This window comes from Nesoenas mayeri (genome assembly GCF_963082525.1).
Source record: "Nesoenas mayeri genome assembly, chromosome: 3".
Taxonomy (NCBI): domain Eukaryota; kingdom Metazoa; phylum Chordata; class Aves; order Columbiformes; family Columbidae; genus Nesoenas; species Nesoenas mayeri.
Genome location: NC_137544.1, coordinates 88988861 through 89011091, shown reverse-complemented (window position 1 = coordinate 89011091; position 22231 = coordinate 88988861). Strand labels below are relative to the sequence as shown.

General features: G+C 33.6%; 1 protein-coding gene across 1 annotated transcript in view; it reads left to right on the top strand.

Moving 5' to 3' along the window:
* The window catches only part of KIF6 (kinesin family member 6), a gene marked incomplete at both ends in the record, with an annotated part of 142912 nt that overhangs the window by 5603 nt on the left and 115078 nt on the right, over positions 1–22231 (top strand). The window contains 2 exons of the mRNA XM_080342382.1: positions 14318–14465; positions 16988–17097. Of these exons, the coding sequence (XP_080198508.1) occupies positions 14318–14465; positions 16988–17097 (258 nt within the window). The remainder of the gene's footprint in view (positions 1–14317; positions 14466–16987; positions 17098–22231) is intronic.

The window sequence follows — 22231 nt, the reverse complement described above, 5'->3', positions numbered from 1 at the left end:
AATACACTCCGGGATGCCATTTGCCTTCTTGGCCACAAGGGCATAGTGCTGGCTCATGGTCATCCTGCTGTCCACTAGGACCCCGAGGTCCCTTTCCCCTACACTGCTCTCTAATAGGTCATTCCCCAGTTTATAATGGAACCTGGGGTTGTTCTTACCCAGATGTAGTGAGTCGGGAAGTATTACTTTTCTCATTCATTGTCTGACCCATCTGTTGGTTTAAGCTATGATTCTGCAAGTTATTCTTCAGCCTGTTGCACTGCCACATGTTTTGTGCTGTAGGAAAACACACATCCTCAGTTGGACACTTAGTCATTTTCAAGTTGTTACTTAGAAGTAAAAATATACCTAGCTCTCTATAATTTCATTTTTCTTGATTTTTCCCTCTATTCTCTTCTTAAAAGTCACACATAAAGCAGGAGAGTAATGGATGGTGAAAATGAAGAGCCAGTGAATTTGAAACTAGTAGGATAAGTTAAATATGCTTTACAATGTTTTTGTTATGTTCTTCTTTCACCCCAAAGGGATTTCTTTGCTTATCTGACTTTATAACATATAACTTCAGGTTAGTTCATCTACTTAACTTTAAATATTTCTGGATTTAATAGTGACTGCAGACAAAAAATTCTGTATCTTATTTGACTGTGCTTGGAAAGAGAAGGGTTAAACTCTTGTTGTTACATGCTATGAGTTGAATTATCCTGAACAAAAACTCAGAGTATCAAAGCTAACTAGCAACAGACAGACCTGATGCTTTTCCTTCACAGTGTTTTGCTAAGATATGGGAAGATTTTCCACCTGAATAATTCACATATACAGTGCTCTAATAAACTGGAGATGGTATTGTTTTCCTTTTTTTCAGTATTGGCCAACACAAGATTTTTGTATATTAATTTCCTCCACTACGTAGAGTTTAGTTTTGATTTTTAGAGATTTCCAAGTACTTAAATACTCTTAAGATCATTGTTGTTTAGGCATACAATTATCTCTAGCTAAGTATTTAAATTTAACACTAAAACTGATTTATAAAATAATTTTTAATTTAATCCAGACTATTTTTACTGAGTGTTATAATATATTAAAGCTTGTATTCTAAATTATTTTATTGTTACTGATAATATTGAAGGATAATTTTCCTTGTGTTTTTATAGTAGAGTAGGCAATACTGAAACATGTTCCTGTTTCTCATCCTTTACTTTCATTTTTACGTTTTCTTAGGCAAAAATATGTATTTTAAAATGTTTTCCTAGTCACGAGGTTCCTTGGCTAATGGAGTCCTTAACTGTGCCTCAAATTTATTTCACCCTATAGTTAATGACTCAATTTTCCTTTCCATTGTGGGACAATAAGAATTGCCTGTTACTCTGAAAGACCACAGTCTTTCATAGCAAAATGTTCTTCATTATTTGTTTCTTTCTATGTCAACATTCTCTTGCAGGAAACAAAACATTGCAAATGCACTCATTTCTGTTGTTGGAGTAACTGTACTAGGGGAACAGTTTTTGTCTGTGTATTACCAGGGAAAAGAAAGTAGCAGGAAAGTATCAGTGAAATAGTTCAGCAACATTTTGAGGTTCTTTGCTATGCATACTTATAATCATGAGAAAATTCAGTTAGACTTGAATACTCAGAGAAAAAAAAAAAAAAAAGACTTGGGCATTGTTTAAACTAAAAACAGCAATGCAGTGTTTAGGATTCTGTTCTTGGATGGATGGAAATTATATGCAAGTTTCTTTTTTATTTTTATTTGTTTGCTTCCTTTTAAGTGTGCTTTCTTTGATGCTGGGCCACTACTTTTCTCTCTTCAAGTCCAGTTACATTGTCATCTTCCCTGTGGTTTCAGAGGCACCAGACATTAGTTCAATTGATTTGCTTCCTCAGTTAAAAGTGCTAGCCTCTGCAAACAATTATAAACATGTGATTTGCTTGATTTTTTTAAAATTACTTTTTCTAATGCTTCAGTCATCTCTTACTTGGTTTCTTTTTATTATTTGTTTGTACTTTCCTCTTTTCCTTTTCATTTAAAATATGTATTCTTGATTATTTTTTTTGTGCAGAACAAACTCGATCTTTAAGAAGCAGCACTAACTCTATTACTCTATCATAAAATAGAGAAAATAACATCCTTCTTTTAGAGTTTACTGACAATTAAGCATTGCTTTAGCCTAACAACAAAACAAGGTTACTCTTATAATGCTTCAAATATGAGTGTTATGATGGTGAATGCAATTAGAAATTAAGTAGAAAATATTAGTGCTTTAGAATCAATTTTCAGTTCTAATATGGTCAATGTTTTTTGCGTGACTGAAGAATAGCACTGAAAACATTTTCTCTTCAGATATATCAAAATAAGGAACAGCTCTTCTGTTTATAAACCTAATGACACATATTTTTTTTGAAAGACCTGAAGGCCTCCAAGGATAATACTCTTATTGCCACAAATTTTAGTTTCTTCTCATGTGCTCTTTTTATCCCAAGAATTAACATCTGTAATATACAAACTACTTCCCTTTACTCTTTTCTATGCTTTGCTTGTTTTATCTGCTTGTTCTTACAGAAAATTTAGTCAAAATATTTTGCAGAACAGCATCATTATAATGTCGATTGTATTTCATAATGTCTCTCCAGTTTCAGAAAATATTTCACCAGTAATTGAAAATGTTTTGAAGACATATTTACATCATTAGATTGCCATGTAATACAAAGCCACAGGATGCAGACTAAACATCCTAATAGGACATTTCTAGCTTTATTGAATATGCTTATATAAATCCAGTGACCATCCTTTGCTTTTCTGCTATTATATTTTTTTTCTTCCTGTCTAAGTCTATGAATAAGATAATGTAATAAGTATTTGGACCTGAGGTTTTGTTTTCTGTGGTTTGTGCTATTTGTTTTGGTTTTGTTTTGGCTTTTTTTTTCTCACAACTCAGAGATTTGTGTTTTACTCTGTATTCAAGGAAAAAATAACATATCTACAAGCTTCTTCAAAGAAATCTCAGTAGTTTGTATAAGGATAAGAATATTTTTAAATTTGTGGTCTCCTTTTGACCATCTAAACTAGAGTAATGCTGAATGGCCTTTTATTGACTTTGATAGGATTGTGGTTGAATAATCACACTGAAATTTGAACCATTAGAATAAAAAATTGTTTGAAACATGAAATCTTACTTAGTTTACAAGATTTTGTAATAAATAAATAAAAATATTTCAAATAGGTTTCAGATAAATTATGACCTCTGTTTTTAAACATCACAGAGTAAAAGAAATTGAGAGATTTTAAAAAACTGTAAATTCTTATTTCTGAACTCTTCATTCCAATTTATTACTTTGAAAGTTAGTTTTTAGGGACAGATAAAAGTTATACTTATTTTTGCAGCAGAAGGAACAGGTTTTTGTTTTCTTGGTATTCCTTTTCATATACAATACCTTATTGTAAGAATGGGGAATTAATGGGGCTATTCCTTTGATAGTACTTAATCTGCAGAGTCTGTCATGCTTTGAAATGTGACAAAATTTGTATTTTCCTTGTGAGGTAGACCTTAAATTGTGTAAAAAGAGAAATAAAATCCACATATCTGAAATGCTATAATAATTTGTTTTTACATAGGGATATATATATCTCTTTTTGCTTTCTCTAGGTCTTTCAGAACCTCCTTAATTTCAGTTATTGTATAAAGTTATTATGCAAAATTTGGCTTCATGCAAATGTTTGGCTTTGAGGGAAAGGATAATCATTGTGCATCTGGAATTTCCATTTATTTTTTAATTCACTTTATTTTTACTTTTGTATAATTTGAATACAAGGTGGGGTTTTGAGTATTTAACAGTGTAATATTACATATACAACATGTTTGATGTTTAAGATAGCTTTAATAACATTAGTTGTAAGAGCACCAACTGTCTTAATGAAAATCAAAATACAATAGCAGGAAGCATATGTGACAGGAGAACAAAAAAGTAGAAGTCAGTCGTGATTATTTATTCATTATGTAGTAGCCATGTCAAGGATTTTGATTGCGGGGTGAGAATAAAACCGTGGCAGATGTATTGTTAACCTCCTCTCCTCCCCTGCTTCCCCCAGTAGCCCCTGCCTCTCCCCCCTTCCCACTAAGGACAGGCTACTGGGAGGAAAAGAAGGACAGAGAGAAGAGAGTTGGAAAAATTTAAAATGTTTTACTAATGCTACTAATAAGAATAGAGAAAATAATACAAAATACACAAAACCAATCTTGAAAGTCTCAGCAACTGCAGAGCTGGCACCCAAAGTCCTGGATTGGATTCTGCAGCCAACCGGAGCTGGATTCAGTCTGTCACTATGCCTCAGATCGCAGGAATGACTAACAAGGTCCTCTCCTACTGTCGGCCATAAGCAAAAGGAAAAAAAGGAAAGGACGAGATCCTCGTGATCTCCCATTTTTATATGAAGTATTCACGTGAATGGAATGTTATACTCCATTAATCAGTTTCTTGGTCACCTGTTTCTCATTGCCCCTCTCACAAGATGTTCATCCATGCTTATCAATAACTTTGCATTCCATTGCTATGTTTACCAAAACATGTATCTGGTTCTCCAGGAAAATGCAGTTAATATGAAGGCTTTAGCTGACAGGCAAATTCACTAAAAGAGAAACTTGGTTTTTAATAAAACCGGGACAAGCCAGAACTTACCATTAAACTGGTTATTTGTTGTTTTGCATCTCAACAAAACTTAAGAATTATTTTCCACTCTAAAGAAATTAGACCTCAAAAGTAGTGTATAGAAATCATCCTTTTGAGGGGTCAAATAAATCAGTTCTTCTTAATGAGGACACTTGAAACAGGTACAGGTTCCTTACCTGTATCTCTCTGCTTCAGTGAGGAAGTAATCTGAATTAAGTTCCTTAGAAGATGCACTAAACTTCCATTCTTATTTGGACTGACCTTACTTGAGCATTCAAAAAATCTTGCTTGTATCTATGTATTCTCCTATATGAGTGTCACATGTAGGAAGGTGTTTCTCCACCCTTTTTATACACATTCCCTTCCCTTCTGCCCCTGCTTTCTTTCTAGGCTTCTTTAGTGCAACTGCAGCATGTTGCCTCTGTATTTGTGGAGATTGTTGGCCTCTGCATGCCCTAATAGGAAGGATTGTTTCCAACACAGTAAGCTCAATGAAGACTTGTACAGTTTTGGTACTGCAATGTCAATATAAATGTTAACTCACTTAAGCTGTGATACAAAAGGATTGAATGATTGTTTGTAAGACCCTTGTGATGCTAGTTGCTTACTTTCTCTTTCCAGGCCTGGCACAGTGACTCCACATCCAGGTTAAAATCTCTTGGTATCATCAACGTAATACAATATTTGCTACTGTTGTCACAGCTGGCCGTTCTATAAAGACTTGTTAAATCTTCATGCTAATATGATTAAAATATATGAATAATTATCCATTCTGACCCATCTATATTGGTGACATAGTGTGGGAAGTAGTGGCTTGGGTCACCTGCAGGCAACCTCACATCACAGCTGTGTTATTGCTAATGTGGGTGATTTGGTTACAAAAGACCCGTGGAATCTGTATATAGTAAAGGATTTTTTGAAGGTCATCTTGAAACAAATGTAGTTTAAAATTTACCTTAAATTGATAAATTGGACCAGTAATTCTAGCAGTTCTTCCTGAAAGTGTGTACTATTATGAGGCAATAAAAACTGAAAAGTTTAATCAATGTTTCATCTCAAATCACTATTAGTTGCTCATATTTATTTTTACTTAAATTGCACAGTTTAAAATTGTTGAAGAAAGCTCCTTGTTATAGCTTACAATTTGATAGCTTTGACTCAGACCATCTCTGTGTCACATATCTTCTGCAGTCCTTATGGTGGAATTCTAAATATATTCAGAGATTGTAGTTAAAATAAGAAATTGTATTACACCTTATTTTTTTTTTAGGAAATCCCCTTTGAAATTTCTAAGGAAACTTGCTTACACTAAGCTCTCAAAAACACAGTTACATGCACATTTGGAAATTGGTGTTGTTTTTGAAAGATGAGGCATTACCAAATTAGATTTGTTCCATAAATCTGGCAAAGACATAAAGAAAAAATGTTATATTGGGATACTTTATTTTAATTAAAAGAAACTTTAACCTGAGCTCCAAGTGATGGAAGATACCTAAATACCGAGTCTCTATATAGAAAAATCCTCCTTGAAAACTTGTTTTTCAGATCCTGTGAATGAAATTCTTCTTTTTATCTTAAATGGCTTGTCTGAGGACTGATTTTTCCGGGACTGCATTGTTGGTTGTGTTGGTTTTTAATAAAATAACTGTGAGTCTATTTTTTTTTCTGAGGTAGAAAGAAGGAAAGTGAGAGACATTGATGAAATATTTCAAGGTTAGATCAGGTTGCTCAGGCCCTTGTCCAGCAGAGCTTTGAAGATGACCAAAGGTGGGGATCCCAGAATCCATCTGGCGACCTGTTCCAGGGCTGAGCTCTTCTCACTGTGAAGAACATTTTCCTTATACCCACCTCTTGCAACTTGTGACCACTGTCTCTTGTCCTACCACTGTAAGCCTCTGAGAAGGGTTTGACTCCACCTCTGTAACAATCCATTGCATAATGGCAGGTGGTAATTAGGTACACGCATATCTTTTTCTTCTCCAGGTTGACAGAAAACAGCTCCCTTGACTTCCCTGTGTATGTGATGTGCTCCCACCTGAAGTAACTTGGTTCTGTCACACTCACTCCAATTTCTTTGTAATATCCTTCTTCTACTTGGGGGTCCAGACTGGACATGGAGCTCAAGGGGGAGAGTTTATTTTTTTGCAAATTTTGGAGGTAACTGTTCTGTTTGATTTAGCAAAACCAGTGTAGCAGCAGATGAAGCAGAGCTGTTCTTTATACTTAGGCACAAGCCTCTCTGAGTTCTCATTAACAGTAAGCACAGAAACAAATGAAAAGTTCTGTGTCCATAAACTTTAAATAGAACAAATGATCTTTACTGGAAATTAAAACAAAATGTAGTCAAAAAAAACAACCACAATAAACCAACCTCAGTCTGCTTTCAATCTCTCTCTGCTGTCACTGGGCTTTATACCACTATTTATGTTGTCTCAGATATTCAAGGACAAAGTACTGAATGATATTTTAAACTGTAGTGACTACCCATAAATTGTCTAGCTCTCACTTGAGGAACATTAAGCAGTTGTAAACATAATGTATCTACCAATTTCAGTGGAATTGCTTGCATGAGTTAGACTTCTGTATCACACCCTTTATTTAGGAATTAGACAACTTTTAGGCTTGAGGCAAGTCAGTTGGGTGACTGAAAATGCCAGCACACAACTGTGCAACAGCTATTTATTTAACTAGGGATCTGGATCTAAAATGAATTTTTAAAGTAAAAGTCAGTTTCTCACTGTGCATGTTTTAAAATCACCACTAATTATGACTAAGTTAGAAAGTGCATGTTAACCCATAACTGAGTAAGAAACTTTGAGGAGCAAAAAGCACATGGCCTTTAACAACATTAATGTATGAGTATACTAGAGAGAATTGTCCTGTGCCTGATATTTGATACAAAGTTGTACTGAGAGCTTTTGCTTAGCAAGATTGTAAGGAAAGAGGCAGGGTTTTTCTAATGTAACCAAAAAAAACCAATAGTCCACTGAAGCCTTGAGCCTAGTCTTGTTTTTCTCCAATTATATTAGTGAATCTTAGTAAAAGATGCTGCCTGTCTCTAAAGACCTGTTTTTTCGTACACTTTTAGACCATCACAGTTGCAGCTACAGTGTTACACCATTTCTTTATTCTTCCTTGGTGTTACTGGCTAAGTCCTTACATGTAATGACTATTGCTTATTAATATTTTTTCCCCTCTTGACTCTGAGGATTTTTTTATGACTGTCTTACCACAGATAAGGGAACTTTTAAAATATTGAACCCTTGCTATTTTAATCATTGACTGATGCTTTTGTGGTGTTTCGTGTGTGTGTGTGTCTGTTGTGGTGTTGTTTTATTTCTGTTGGTGGTGTGGGGTTTTTTTTGTTTGTTTGGGTTTTTTTGTTTGTTTGTTGTTGTTTTTTATCAGTGTCTCAAAGCAGATGAGAAAGTGTGTTATAAATCAGTTTTCATAAAACCAAAACTTATTTTCTTGAGCAAGAGTCATTATATAAGCTTCTGTATAACAGTACTTGATTATGAAGCGGTTTTAAGGTTTTGCTACGAGTGAACTAATTTAGGAACTTTTACTTCAGCCTGCTGCTTTTTTGTTATGTCCCTTCTCCCAAGTAATAGGAGTATTAAAATTAAGAGTATTTCAAGTTAATTGGAAAAAAAAATTGTAGAAAGTATGTTTGGAGTTCATGAAGTATTAGAAGTACTTTTGATACATACAGATATGTTTAAATACTGTAGTGTGTTTAAGAATTTACACTGGCAAAAAATTTGCATCAAATTGTCCAACGCTTTGAATCCCACCTAAAACTCAGTGGGGTTATTGCAAAGGTGGCCATTGACTTAAATAAGCTTTGGATCATGGTCTTAGTGATGCTTTGCAGGTGGAGAACTCTTTCTCAGTGTGTTTTCTAAACCTCTGCTCATTATTTCAATATTCTGATTAGAAAAATACTGTAAGTGTTGTAATTTCTGTCTCAAAGATTATCATTGTGGGAGAATTCTTTGCAGTCTGTGTCATAGCTTGGAGGTAAAACTCAAAACTTTTTGGTTTGTTGCATCACATCATGCTGAGTTACGTCGCTATCATAATACATGGTTAGGTTTATATAGCACTATGATCAAATTAATCACCTTATTCAGTTGTGTACAATCTCTCAGGTGTGGTTTCAATTCTGCAGCACAGAGGACATACACAATACTTTCTTTATGTTTAGCTTTGTGTCCAGCACAAGTTCTTGTGTTTCTAAAAACTGGTGATATTTTTTCAGTGCTTAACCAGGAAAGAAGCATTCAGTTCTATGAATAAAATGTAAGAACTGATCTAACCTTTTTCTGTGTTAAAATCATATTGAAGTGGGCATATAATTAGATTAGAAATTATGTTGCAGAATAATAGGATAAAGGTCTAGGACTGTAATAAAACAATACTTATTCATAGATTAGGAGTTGTTTGCCTGCAATTAATGTTAGTATTTCATTAAAACTGATATTAGCTGTTGTTACTGTTTTCGTGTTGGTTTATGATTTTTCCCCCCTCTGTCTTATTCTGACTTCTACCAAGAGAAATTTTTTTTGTGTAACTTTAGTAAACAGAGCTGCTTATTAGATAAATACTTGTTGATAAATTCAGAATGCTTAGCAGGTAATCACATTTCCTCACCAATATTTTGCTTTAAATTTGTTTTAGTTCTTCTGATCCATTTGAATTTTCAGAGTGTGACCTTTTTGGGCCTTTCTTGGCAGTCATGACATCTTCTACATGTTGATAACAAGATACGTAGACAGCTCAGAATATTAAATGAGATCAAAATACAATTGTTAGCAGAACTGCTATATATCTGTGTTTTTCCAGAAGTGCCATCTTTATTTTTTCTGGAAATCTTGTCTTCACAGAATTTGAGGTCTTGGGTAATTTTTCTGAGACTTCTTTACATGTAGCAACTCAGGCCAATGACATTTGTCTATACTCAATAGATTTTGTCATTTACAGGTATGAAGTCCAACATGTTGGACTTACTGCTCATGCACATGACAACGTAGGTTTTCCCTTTACACATTTAAGTTGGGCCATATTTTCCAGATAGGAACATGGCATAGCTGCTTGTAAATCAGTAGAAACAAAGCTGAAATGACAGATTAGTTATTAGAAACTAACTTTTTTGGTATCTCCTTTTTTGTATGTTTAAAGCTAACCCTAAGTATTTCTGTAAGTAAAACTGATATGCGTTTTACCTTGTAAAGATTGCTTTATGTGGCATGTGATGAAGAGTACTGTCTCTTCTTTCTATAAAAGCTAAGTCTATCACAAAGTGTTCTACATGTATGCCCGCATGTTTTAGCATGTAAGGGAAATTAACTCTTAGAATTTTCTAACACAGTTTTAGTAATAGTATTTTTAAAATTTATTTTTCTCTGTAGTAGGCTTCATAGTTCTGAGATTCGTATTATTAAAAAAATAGAACCCTCCAGGAACTCTGACAATCATAACAGGCATAACTGCTAAAATATATCAGAGACAGATTTCTCCAGCAACATTTTAGCTAATCTCTTTGGAAGCAGTCCATGAACTTCTGAATAGAGTGCTATACAACGTTGCATAAATTCATGAAAGATCTTTTCAGCACAGCCACTCCTTGGATTATGTGTCTTTGATGTGTGTTGTTTGAAGTAGTAAAGAGACAATTTATTCAACAAAGTGTCTCCTTAATCATGCCAAAACTCAGCTTACTCGGAGAAAAAAAAAATTGCAATATTCTGACTATTCTGATAACATGACTGAAAATATCCTTTTAGTGTGTGATTTTTATGTATGCATAATACAAAGTCGGCACAAGACTACCATCAATAACCAACCTGTGTGCTTTCAAATACTACATTTAACAAAGGTTTGGGTGTTTTGTTGAGAGAATCTGTAGAGCAAAGGTGCAGAATTCACCTGGGTAAAGTGACATCTTGCAAAGTAGCTTCTGCAGAATAGGCAATAAAGAGACGCTTCTCAATAGAAAATCAGTTCCACTACTATTATAGACAGCTTTAATTTGCAAGTGAGAAACTTCAAGCATCCTTTTGGTGGCTGCTGTTTAGAAAATACACTCTCTTCTTGTCATCTCATAGTTGGTGCCAACCTTTTTAGGCAGCTGTTGTGATTACATATTGCAATAAAAGCGAGAATATGTATATTTTCTGCTCACTATACTAACTCTTAGCATACGAGAGAACCTTCACTTTGTCAAGGGTAATTCTGCAGTGTAATGTGTTGTTTTTTAAAATAATGTTTTATGGGTGCCTAAAGGGCTATGAAGTTTTCAATATTTTTATTTTCCTAGAAGGTTTTTGCATCTTGGGTTGAAAACTGTATTGTATGTATCTTAAACTTGCAGAGTATTTGGTAAATAGACATTGGTTTAATTGATTTATTGATTGATTAGGTATTGGTCCACCTGCATATGTTACTGTTTCAGTGTGAAACTCCTTAGGACACTGAACAAAAGCTAGATTGATAAGTTTTGGTATTTGAGCAAAAGCTAGCTTGATCAAGTTTGGTATTTATTTTTTACTTGTAGTTCTTAGAAGTGGAAAAACAGCACAGTATATCTTTAGCAAGTATTTGCTATGAAAATAGTTTTTCCACAAGCCTCATTGCTAAAATATCCTGTATTCCCACTGAATCCAGGAGAAGTTCCTTCAAAGAAGGAACATGGGCATGGATTTTATATGACTTAATCCATGTAGACTTTATCACATACAGGACTTCAAAACTGACATTGGCTGATATTCAGAATATTAAACCCCAATCGGTGGTCACACATCTTCAGTTCTGAAATTTGTTCTTTCATAAACATAGATGTGTACACATAAGCTTTGGTTCTGTTTAGTTCATAAGTGTAATTCTTTGTGAACAAGCTGATACAGTAGAGAATTTTCCTTTTCAGTTTGTCTTTCCATCTACTCTTCAGAAGATTAGATCATAGTCCTCTCAGCTTGCTTCTAAGCCAAAGGAGCTTGTTCAGTTGTACTTGAACTCCTAGTCCCTTGTCTTTTATGAGGGTGGTTTTCTTACTAGACTTAGAAAGGAGATTTATTCTCCATACTGTCTTCATGGGCTTGGACTTCACTCTTAGAAGGCTTTGCCAACATTTTCACTTATGTCATTGGTAGTTCTTTTCCTTATAGGCTTCCTTAACACCTCAATCCAACTTTTCTTCAATTATCTTCGTTCTTAGTTTTAATATACTCTGAATGAAAGGAATGAGTGTTGTAAATATGGACAGGATGCAATTATATATATAATTATACACACATACATAAAAGAAGATTGAGTTCCACTTCAAAATCCAAGATGAAAGTCACCTTTAGAATCATAACCAACACTTTCATAGGGCATCTCTGTAATGCTACATTAATATTACCTGTAATCACATTGGACTGTGAGAATACATTATTGACATATTTACATTTTCTAAACAATCAATCTTTTCTTGAAAAATGTTCAGAGCTATGCTGCTGCAATAAGTATAAGAAATATATGAATCCAATAAAACAAAGAAAACTCACTGACTTTTGTAGTTCTTTTGAGAGTGTATGGTGTGTGACATTTTATCCTATGTTTACATATGTGGTGATCCTAATCAGTAGCTTTTTGTGAAGTACAGGGAGCTCAAGTTAGTAGTTTGCAGCCACACATTTAGCACTTCTTTTAGAGACATTGCAAAATACACCTTTGTGCAGGGGCCATATCACAGTAGTTAAAAATATATACCTTTAACAATTTTAAAGAATAGAAAGAGTAAGAAAAGTTAACAACCCAAAATGCTAGATCTAGAAAAGCCAAAGAGCCAGAAGGCAGATATGTAAAACCAAAAGAACAACCCAGGTTGGGTCAGACCAAAGTTCCATCTATCCCAGTATGTCATCTCTCACAGGGACTAAGTTAATGTTCAAGGGAAAACCAACCAAACAAAAAGAGTGTAAGCATGTAGAGCTACATCCTCCAAGTATTCTGTTACCTTTCTGTTCTGTTCTGTTATTAATGGCTAGAGTAGCCATTTGTATCTTAGGGACTTTCTGATTTCTCTGTGTTTAGTAGTCCTGAGGGAATTATTTTTTCATGAGTTAGTCCAGTCTCTACTGAAGCCTGTGTGAACTTTTAGCATCCAAATCATCCCATTGCAAGGAGTTTCACAGCTTAACTACATTTTGCATGAAGCATCATTTCCCTTTGCTTGTTTTGAACCTGCCATCTCTGAGCTTCTTTTGATACACTTTGCCTTCTGACAACTCATTACTGTCTTCAGCATTCAAATACTCTCACAGTGGACAACCAAAATTCCTAAGATAGCTGAACGAGGTGTTTTATAATAATACTTGTTTTGATTTTTGACATCTGGAATCTCAAATCTTTATATACTCTGTCTTTGGGCACTTTGGTCTCTGGGAACAGATGTTCACTGTAGTTCCTTTCAACATGTTTCTGGTTTTGCCTCTGACATCCTACTGTAATGGATTAAAATAAGCAATTTGGCAACCACTCAGGCCTTTAAATAAACTTTAATAACTTGGAGACCATTGCATCACTTGTGGCGCCAGACCAGCAGCTATCTATACATAGTTCTTTTCCTCTTATGCAAGGGTTGTTTGCCCCATTTTATTTTCTTTTTTTTTTTTTTTTTAATCTTAGCTTATATATCACTTTTTCAATAAACAAAATGCACAAGAATAACATTAGCTTTTCCTTAGCTAAAGTAGTAGGACTTTAAGTGTAGTAAATAAAATCCAAAGTAGATTTTGGTTCTGATAAATTTTATCAACAAAATAATTCTTTCTTGATTATTTGTTTTTCAAATACTTAGAGAAAGATATTTGAACTAGATTTTTGTTAGGCACTTCTGTAAGTAGGAGGTGTGAAAAAAGATGATTGAGCTTGAGTGTCATTTCAACCTATGCCATTGCATAGCTACAATTGCTGTTCCACAGAAGCTTCTTGCACAAACACAGTTCTAATGTAAAAGTTTGCTTTTATCAATGTGGTTTTTTGTGTTTTCATAGTAAATGAAGACTTTACTAAGCTGATAAAAGCACAGGTTCTCCTGCATACTCTAATTCAAGCTAGAAGTAGTTTGATAATTTAGTATAGTAGTATAGTGTTCTCAGAATAAAAAAAGACCCCTGGTATAACTGTATCCTTACATGAGTTTCTAACCATGATATAGTTTTCTTTGGTTGCAATTAATGAAGCCAAATGTGAAATATATCTAGATTCTTTACCTGTAGTGTATAAATGGTCACAAATCCTGCTACCTACAGCCTTTCAAGAAACTAAATATCATTCTTGCAAAAAATCACCAGCCAAGAAAAAAGGATACAAAGGTAATATAGTATATAGTAATAAATATGATCAGGTATTGATGATATTGAAAAATGGGGTAAGTCAAGGCATCAAAAAGTCCTTCAGTTCTAGATAGTTTAAATGCCAGTGAATCTAGAATACCTGTCTTGAATTCCACTGAATTTAGAATACCTATCATGAAGCGTGACCTTGTATTACTGAAGACAGCTACTATGTAATTAAGAATTACTGGTTTTGATTCTGTACAAAATTGATTATGGAAAATATGTTATGCCTCATATATTAATTATGTCCCCTTTTTTTTATTCTATAGTGTTTTGGCAGGATATAATGGTACTATCTTTGCATATGGTCAGACAGGCAGTGGCAAAACTTTTACCATCACAGGAGGAGCAGAACGTTACAGTGATCGAGGCATCATTCCCAGGACTCTGTCTTACATTTTTGATCAACTGCAGAAGGTATGGAACATTATTTTCTGTTTATTTTTAATGTCTGGTTTACAAATACTTAACTATATCGCAAAAGGCTGTTCCTGTAAGTGTTAGAGGAAGCCCTAAAATTAATACTGAAGCAATACTAAAGAAAATGTCTAACCTGATGGTATACGTTATGCAAAAATACATTGCTGTTAGTTTTGGTTACCTGTTTTGTTGCACTGGACTGAAAACAATGGACATCACTGGAGGGGTTTTTTGTGGTATTAAAAACTGCACTGTCTTTAGTTGGTACAATGAACATTCTGATCACATAATTGTTTCTCCTTGTCTTAACACTTATATTAGCTCCACTCTGGTTTTGTATTATATACTTTGCATCACATACATCTTGTACAAAAGTTGCTCTGATTCCTATGTAAGCCAACAATATGGTATAAAAGATGGACCACTATTTTCACTTTTCATAAGTTACCTAATTTCTTTGTGTTTGACTGATGCTTAAAAAAACCCCACCCCTCAAAAAAAAGAAAAGTGAAATAGTAAAGTGAGTATTAAACATTTTAAAATATTCAGCTATTTCACCTAATGCCTTTATTTTATCTGATGTTACTTATTAGCTAGAATGTTATAGAATGATATGCTAGATACATCTTATTAGATGTAAAGCAATTTTTAATGTCAGTAATACAAATCCTTTAAGTATTTGAAAGAAAATAGATATCCATATTGATTTTCATTTTCCTTCTCTACTGTTTTCTGTTTCAGTCCAATTATGCATTTATATGGAGTGGTTTAAGTGTATATGGTATTAATAATTGAAGTATAATTCACTTAATATGGTTGGATAGAAACTGCTAGGCACATTTCTTAACATGATTACATACAACATATGTAGAGGTAAAGATGTCAATAGTAAAATGTCACGAATGTTGTTTATTATTATGGTTATTGCTGTTATTCATTATTCTTAATTAATTATTTCCAAATTGAAGAAAAAATGAAAAAAAAAGCTTTTGGACTGTTTTTAAAACAGTATCAGTACCTAAACACTAATTAACAGTGTCTAGAAAAACACTTTCAATGGAGTAAACTTTATTTCGAAAACCAGTTTTCCAAGTGCTTCATGTCTGAAACTTGTAGTGGAGAAATGGTCACTGCACTCATATAAATATTGACTTGGTTTTACCAAAAACTTGAACAGTAGTAAGTATCTGAAATAGTTATATGATTACTCTGTCTCTTCCCTTTCCCATCACCTTATAGTATTTCTAAGTCTTACAGTTCTGTCCTAGTTATTTCTTAATTCTTCTCTTTTTTTGAAATACTGCAAAGATTTTCCTGCACTTGACAGTTCAATGCAATTGCTGTTTGAATACTAAATATGACATAGCTTATGGGGCAAAACACATTACTCCAGAGCAGTGAGTGACCTAAACCAAAGAGCTATAAACTTACCTTTTATGTGAATCCAGTAAAGTAAAAATGAACAGTATATTTCAACAACTCAAGCCCTGTAGAAGTAGGGAGGGAAACAATACCAAGTCTCAAAATAGTTTTGTGATTACGAAAGTAGAAATACCTTGCAGAAACAATGTGTAACCGTTGAACTTACAAATTGAGCAAGCTGATTTAAAAGTCATTGTGCCTCACTGAATTTGAAGTCCTTTACTCTTTGAATTAAAAAAATGCCTGGGGGCTGGGGGGGGGGGGCGCTATCAAATCTGGCAGAAAGAGAATTCATGGAATTTGAGAGAAGGAGAAAACTGACTGCAATTTAATTGTATGGTTCTTCTGGATCAACTATGTACACTGTAATGTCTCAATGTCTAAGAGCAATGATAGAACAGAATAAATACAACTTGTAAAAAACCTCCAACTTTAAAAAAACTTATCTCACCTGAAATATTACTTATTATCTCCATCTCCTTACACAACTTTTTCTAATAAGTAAATGATACTTGTCAACTGAAATACTTCAGGAACTCAGATAATATGTCAGCAACTAAATTTCCCATTGAACAGATAAGTGAATTTTAATGATAAATTTTCTGATTGACTTGTAGCCTGCAGGTTGGAAAGAAAGCTTAAGTAATGTATCCTACTCTTTTTACATATAAGGGGACTGTGAGAAATAACAATAAGCAGCTGATGATATTGTGATTGGCCTTCCAGGTATAAAAACTTCTTCCTAAAGGAGAATGTGGATGATGTGTGTGTGTGTGTTAGGTCATAAATAAAATACTATAGACCCATTTCAATGTGTGGTTGTTTTTGTGGTTTTGGTTTTTGGTCGTGGAGTTTTGGTTTTGGTGTTGGGTTTTTTCCTTTTTGTTTTTCTTCTTCTTGAGCCTTTATGGATATGGTAACAGAAACCATAAAAGTATCACCAACTGAAAATATAACTGATACCCAGGAAAAGAAAAAGAGATGGAGTAAGGAAGCATCATAAAAGCTGTAGTGATAAATTTGTTCTCTGGTCTAGCTCTGACTTCTCTTTATAGTTCTTCCTTTTTTTTTCCCTTTTTTTCTTTTTTCTTATCCAGGATGGCAGTAAAGTGTATACAACTCATGTTTCCTACTTAGAAATCTACAATGAATGTGGTTATGATCTGCTGGACCCAAGACACGAGGCCTCCAGATTGAAAGATTTACCGTGAGTAACAAAACTACAAGATTATAATAAAAAACAACAAAAATAATTTTTAGATACCCTGTTGTATTGTTTGGGGAATTTTTGGAACTGTGCTACTGATCTCAGTGTTAATTCACTCAAAATCCATTATTTTCTCTATTTTATGAACACTGTCTAAATTTTCTCTTATTTTAAATGCAAGAGAGGGTAGGGAAACTAGATAGGAGTAACTGAAAGTGGAATTATTAAAAATGTATATTGATACTATGCAGAAGAGATCTACTGCAGTCACTGAAAACAGATATTCTTGTTTTCCTTGTGACAGTATCTCTCTTTATATGGGTATGCGCATTCTGTGTGTGGCAGAGACATATGTAACAGGCAGCTATTTCCTTGCAACGGTAGGGAGAAAAACTCCCTGCTTCCACTTGGACCTTTTCCTTCAAGGGCTATTATTTTTCTAGAATCACCTATTATGAAATAAGGTAAGTAACAGGTAGAAAAGGCCACAAGGAACTCCAAAGGACAAAACATTTACTTCAGAATTGATAATTGCTATAGTAGTTTTCATTGATAAGACCCTAGCACCTACTAATACTTGGAGAAGAGTAGTAAAGAAAGGTTATAAGATCATGAAAACATAAGCCTGATGAAGTTAAAGATCTTTTAATTTATAGGAAGTTCAGACCTTAGTTTCTAAGTTTCTTCTGAAAATATATAGTCTGCATTATTCTTAAAATAACTTAGCAAACAGTAAATAAGTATCAATAAGAGAGTTGTTGACTGCTTGGATTTGCAAATACCCTGAAATAATTCTGGAAACCATAAACTTTCCTACTCAACATGATGGTGACAGAAACATGTAAATATTCATAGCAATTAAATCACTGCTGATATAAGAGCAGGAAATGTACTCAAAACAGCCAATGGAGCAATAACAAAAGTCAATAGAATTTTATATCAAAATAGTTAATTACACTGTTAACATATTAAACCCATTATATTTCTTTAAAAAATAAAGTCTTTCAACTGGTTTTAAAATCGAGCTTTAGTTTTCCACACAATATGTGCTATATCTACAAAAAACTTTCAAGATTGATTTTGTAAAACAAGCTATTCTAGAGATAAGGAAGGCAGACAACAAACTCAAAGTAGGAGACTGGTCTGTAAGCTGGTCTTATTGCTTCACTTCATCTGTAAAATGGAATTAGATTTTGTCACTTTTGATTTCACATATTGATGCTATAACATCTGTGTGTATTTCCCAATATTTTTCATGGTAAAGCTGAGGAATGAAATTTGATTTATTATCCACTTCACGTACTATGCAGCGAAAAATTCTAAATTGGAGACTAACTTGAGTAATACTATCATTTTTGAGTTAATTCTTAAAGATGCAGATTTTTTCACAGTCATAGGTAAAATAGTCTGTTACTTAAACTTTTATTCAGCTTATTAGCTAATACTATTAGCTTATTCAACTTTATTAAATAATTAATTGCGTTTTTTACAATATTTTCAAATTTTTTGAGCTCATTTCTTATATTCATTTTATTAAACTGATTTTCTTCAATTGAGCTAAATTGAATTTCATTAATTTAATTGCAGCTTTATTTGAAACAGTTATTTGGGTGTCATATACCCTGGAAAATATCACTTTTAAAACTAGGTTCTGTGTGTTTACTAATAAAATGAATTTTAGAATCACAGAATCACAGAATGTTAGGGATTGGAAGGAATCTGAAAAGATCATCTAGTTCAATTCCCCTGCCAGAGCAGGAACACCAAGATGAGGTTACACAGGAATGTGTCCAGGTGGGTTTTGAATGTCTCCAGAGAAGGAGACTACACAACCCCCCTCGGCAGCCTGTTCCAGGGTCTGTTACCCTCACTGAGAAGAAGTTTCTTCTCAGATTTAAGTGGAACCTCCTGTGTTCCAGTTTGAACCCATTACCCCTTGTCCTACCATTGGTTGTCACCGAGAAGAGCCTGTCTCCATCCTCATGACACTCACCCTTTATATATTTGTAAACATTAATAAGGTCACCCCTCAGTCTCCTCTTCTCCAAGCTAAAGAGACCCAGCTCCCTCAATCTTTCCTCATAAGGGAGATGCTCCACTCCCTTAATCATCTTTGTTGCCCTGCGCTGGACTCTCTCCAGCAGTTCCCTGTCCTTCTTGAACTGAGGGGCCCAGAACTGGACACAACATTCCAGGTGTGTTCTCACCAGGGCAGAGTAGAGCGGAAGGAGAACCTCTCACACGGTTATTCGATTAAGCTAAAGAATAACTTCTTTGTTTGTATTAGTCTGTTTTGAAAAAGTAAAAGTTGACAGATAATTTGGTGGTAAATTAGGGATAAAGCACACCAGGATAATCATAATTACCTGTAAACTTATTTAGTGTGTACTGTTGCAGGATGGGTTTCACTGAGATAATAAATTTTTCTCTGCAGAGTAACTAATCTTAATAAGTGCTTACTGGTTTTACCATACATGGTCATTATTGTTTCCAGTACATAATTTGTCAAAAAATATACACTGTACACTAAAGCTACACCTTCACTACTCATATTTAGCATTATATAGAAGTATTTAATAAGATTTTGTTTATTGTTTAAGATGCTTCTTTACAGGTTCAAAATTTAAAAATATATAGTGACATTCTGAGCTAAAAAGGGAGTACAAATGGCTGGATGGGGTAGTTGTGTGATTAGCTGTACTTTAGTTACTTGGTTAATATTTGTAAAATATTTGTAAAATACACCAGGTGTTTACTACCTACTATACATTTAATTTTTCTGAGAAGTTTACGTGCTTAGACCTTTTAAGATTTTAGTGGACATAAGTACAGCATAATCGAACTTCCTCAAATTTGTTTAAAAACAGGTATTTAATGAGAATATTAAAAGGCACTTCTGTTCTTTGTACTTTAAAAGGGTCATATTATGCATAATTTCCTGTTTAACTCCACAGTAGATTATTAAGGTTTTAAGTACCATACAAAGCCAAATGCACGTTTTGTATGCTTGGTTAAATATTAGCAGTCTGTGTAAGATTGACAAGAAAAGTCTTGAAAACATTTGTCATTTTAGAAGAGTAAATAAAATATTAGTTAGCCTCTTAAAATATAAGATCGTTTTGGAGCAGTGTTGTTATCTATATTCCTGCAGAAGAAGGGGATGCAATTTGAATCAAAGATATGAGCTTCTGCTTAGCAAACTCTGTATTCATGAGTCAATGTTCGATGGAAGGAATAAACACAGGGTGATGGCAGTCAAGTAATAGAAGTTATGAAAAACACGCAAGAGGCTTGTTGGTAGTACTTGGAAAAAAAAGAAAAGACATTAAAAATGTATTTAATATTTAAGGCAAATTGAATAATAAAAACTTTGAAAATTGCACATTGCTTCTAATGATTGCATGATTAGATTTTGAATCCCCAGCTCCTGAAGTCAGTGTTTTGTGTGTAGCCGTCCTTTGTATATTCTGTACACCACTAAATTTTCATCTTAATAATGCCTAATCATTTCATTAGAGTCTGCTAGCTAAGAAGGGAGGAGGTTCTCACAAAAAATCACTACTTTTCTGGAAATAAATTGCTGATAAATGTCTGAATTTAATTCATAGATCTGTATATCTATATGTCTATCTGTATGTAAATGTATATAGATTCATATATAGAATTCATATATAGAATTACTTAATTATTTCTCTCTATATATGTAGAGCTATGTATGCATATACATATTTATTGATAAATGTATACCTCAATATGTATCATGTTTGTAATAGGTGTAGATACTTATGCATCAACTAAATTTGGGATTGAAATCCCATTGAATTTTTATGTTCACAGGAAAAAAAACAGTTTGCATAATGTTTAGTTGTAATGATATTACACATAGCCCATAGAAGTTATTGTCTGATACACCTTAACACTTCATGTACAATATGCCTTAGTTTACAATTGTAATTCATTTTTCAATACAAAGCTGACCATGTTTTAATTTTGTGACACTGTAGCTGAAACATAGCATATGCAGATGCAAATACATTTGAAGAATCTTATTTATTAGAACGAAAAAAATTAATATTGACAATCTAATTCTGGTTCTAGCTATAGAGAATTCCATATTTATACAAATAAATTATGATTATTTTAAAATATGTAAAAAGTATAAAGCTATTGCTACAAAATATAGCTAGTAGAAGACTATTTGAAATCTTACTGCCATCTCTTGTTTTCATAAAAGATTTGCAGGACTTTTCAAATTAGGAAATTTTTTCTGAAGCTCTTCATTTGCTCCAAGGTTGTACAAGGCTTCCTCCTCTAACAGTTTCTCTGTTGTACAGTGTATATGTAATTTATATAACACCATGATACAGACTCATACCAATTTAATGTAGTTACACCCTACCAGTACAAACTCTTGCTAACTAGTATTATTTATTAAGAACTAAGAATTTTCTTGGCACTGAACCGTTAGTCATAGATTAAGTCAGGACAACCAATAAGCTACTGCTTTACCTGTCCAAACTACGGTAGGTGACACTCTTGCATGTGAAAGTGGTATAAAATTAATGCTTTTTTTACCTTAAAATGTCAGTCTTTTAACTCCATTAGTTTAGAAGCTACTTCACAGAGAGCTCAGACAACCATTAATCAGGAGTCATGTGGCTGGGGGAAAATGTAATCTAAATGGCCAGCCAGCTTAACTGATTTCCTGTTTTTGTATGAAAATTCTTTAAAGTCCTCTTTGATAGGGAAATGTATAAGATTTAGTATGATGTTGTCTGACTAAAAACAAAACAAAACAGCTTATGCTTCTGAAAGATGAAGTTTATTTGAACTGTAGATTAAGTGAACTCAATTCCATGAAAAGGAAGACACTTTAAACTAAGAGTCAATTAACTTCAAACATCAACAATGACCACTATACCAATATATTAGTGACATGCAGAACTGTTATGTTCCATGGGTTTAGTGTAAAATATTTTCATTTTTATAAAACATCTGGAACTGAATATTGGTTCAGAAAAAATTATATTGTAAACCAAATAAATCTGTTGCCTGTCTTCAGTCTCAAGAGTGTTAATGTCAGCCCTTCCCCTTTTTGGTGGCTGTACCAGATATGTAATCCAGAAACTGATCA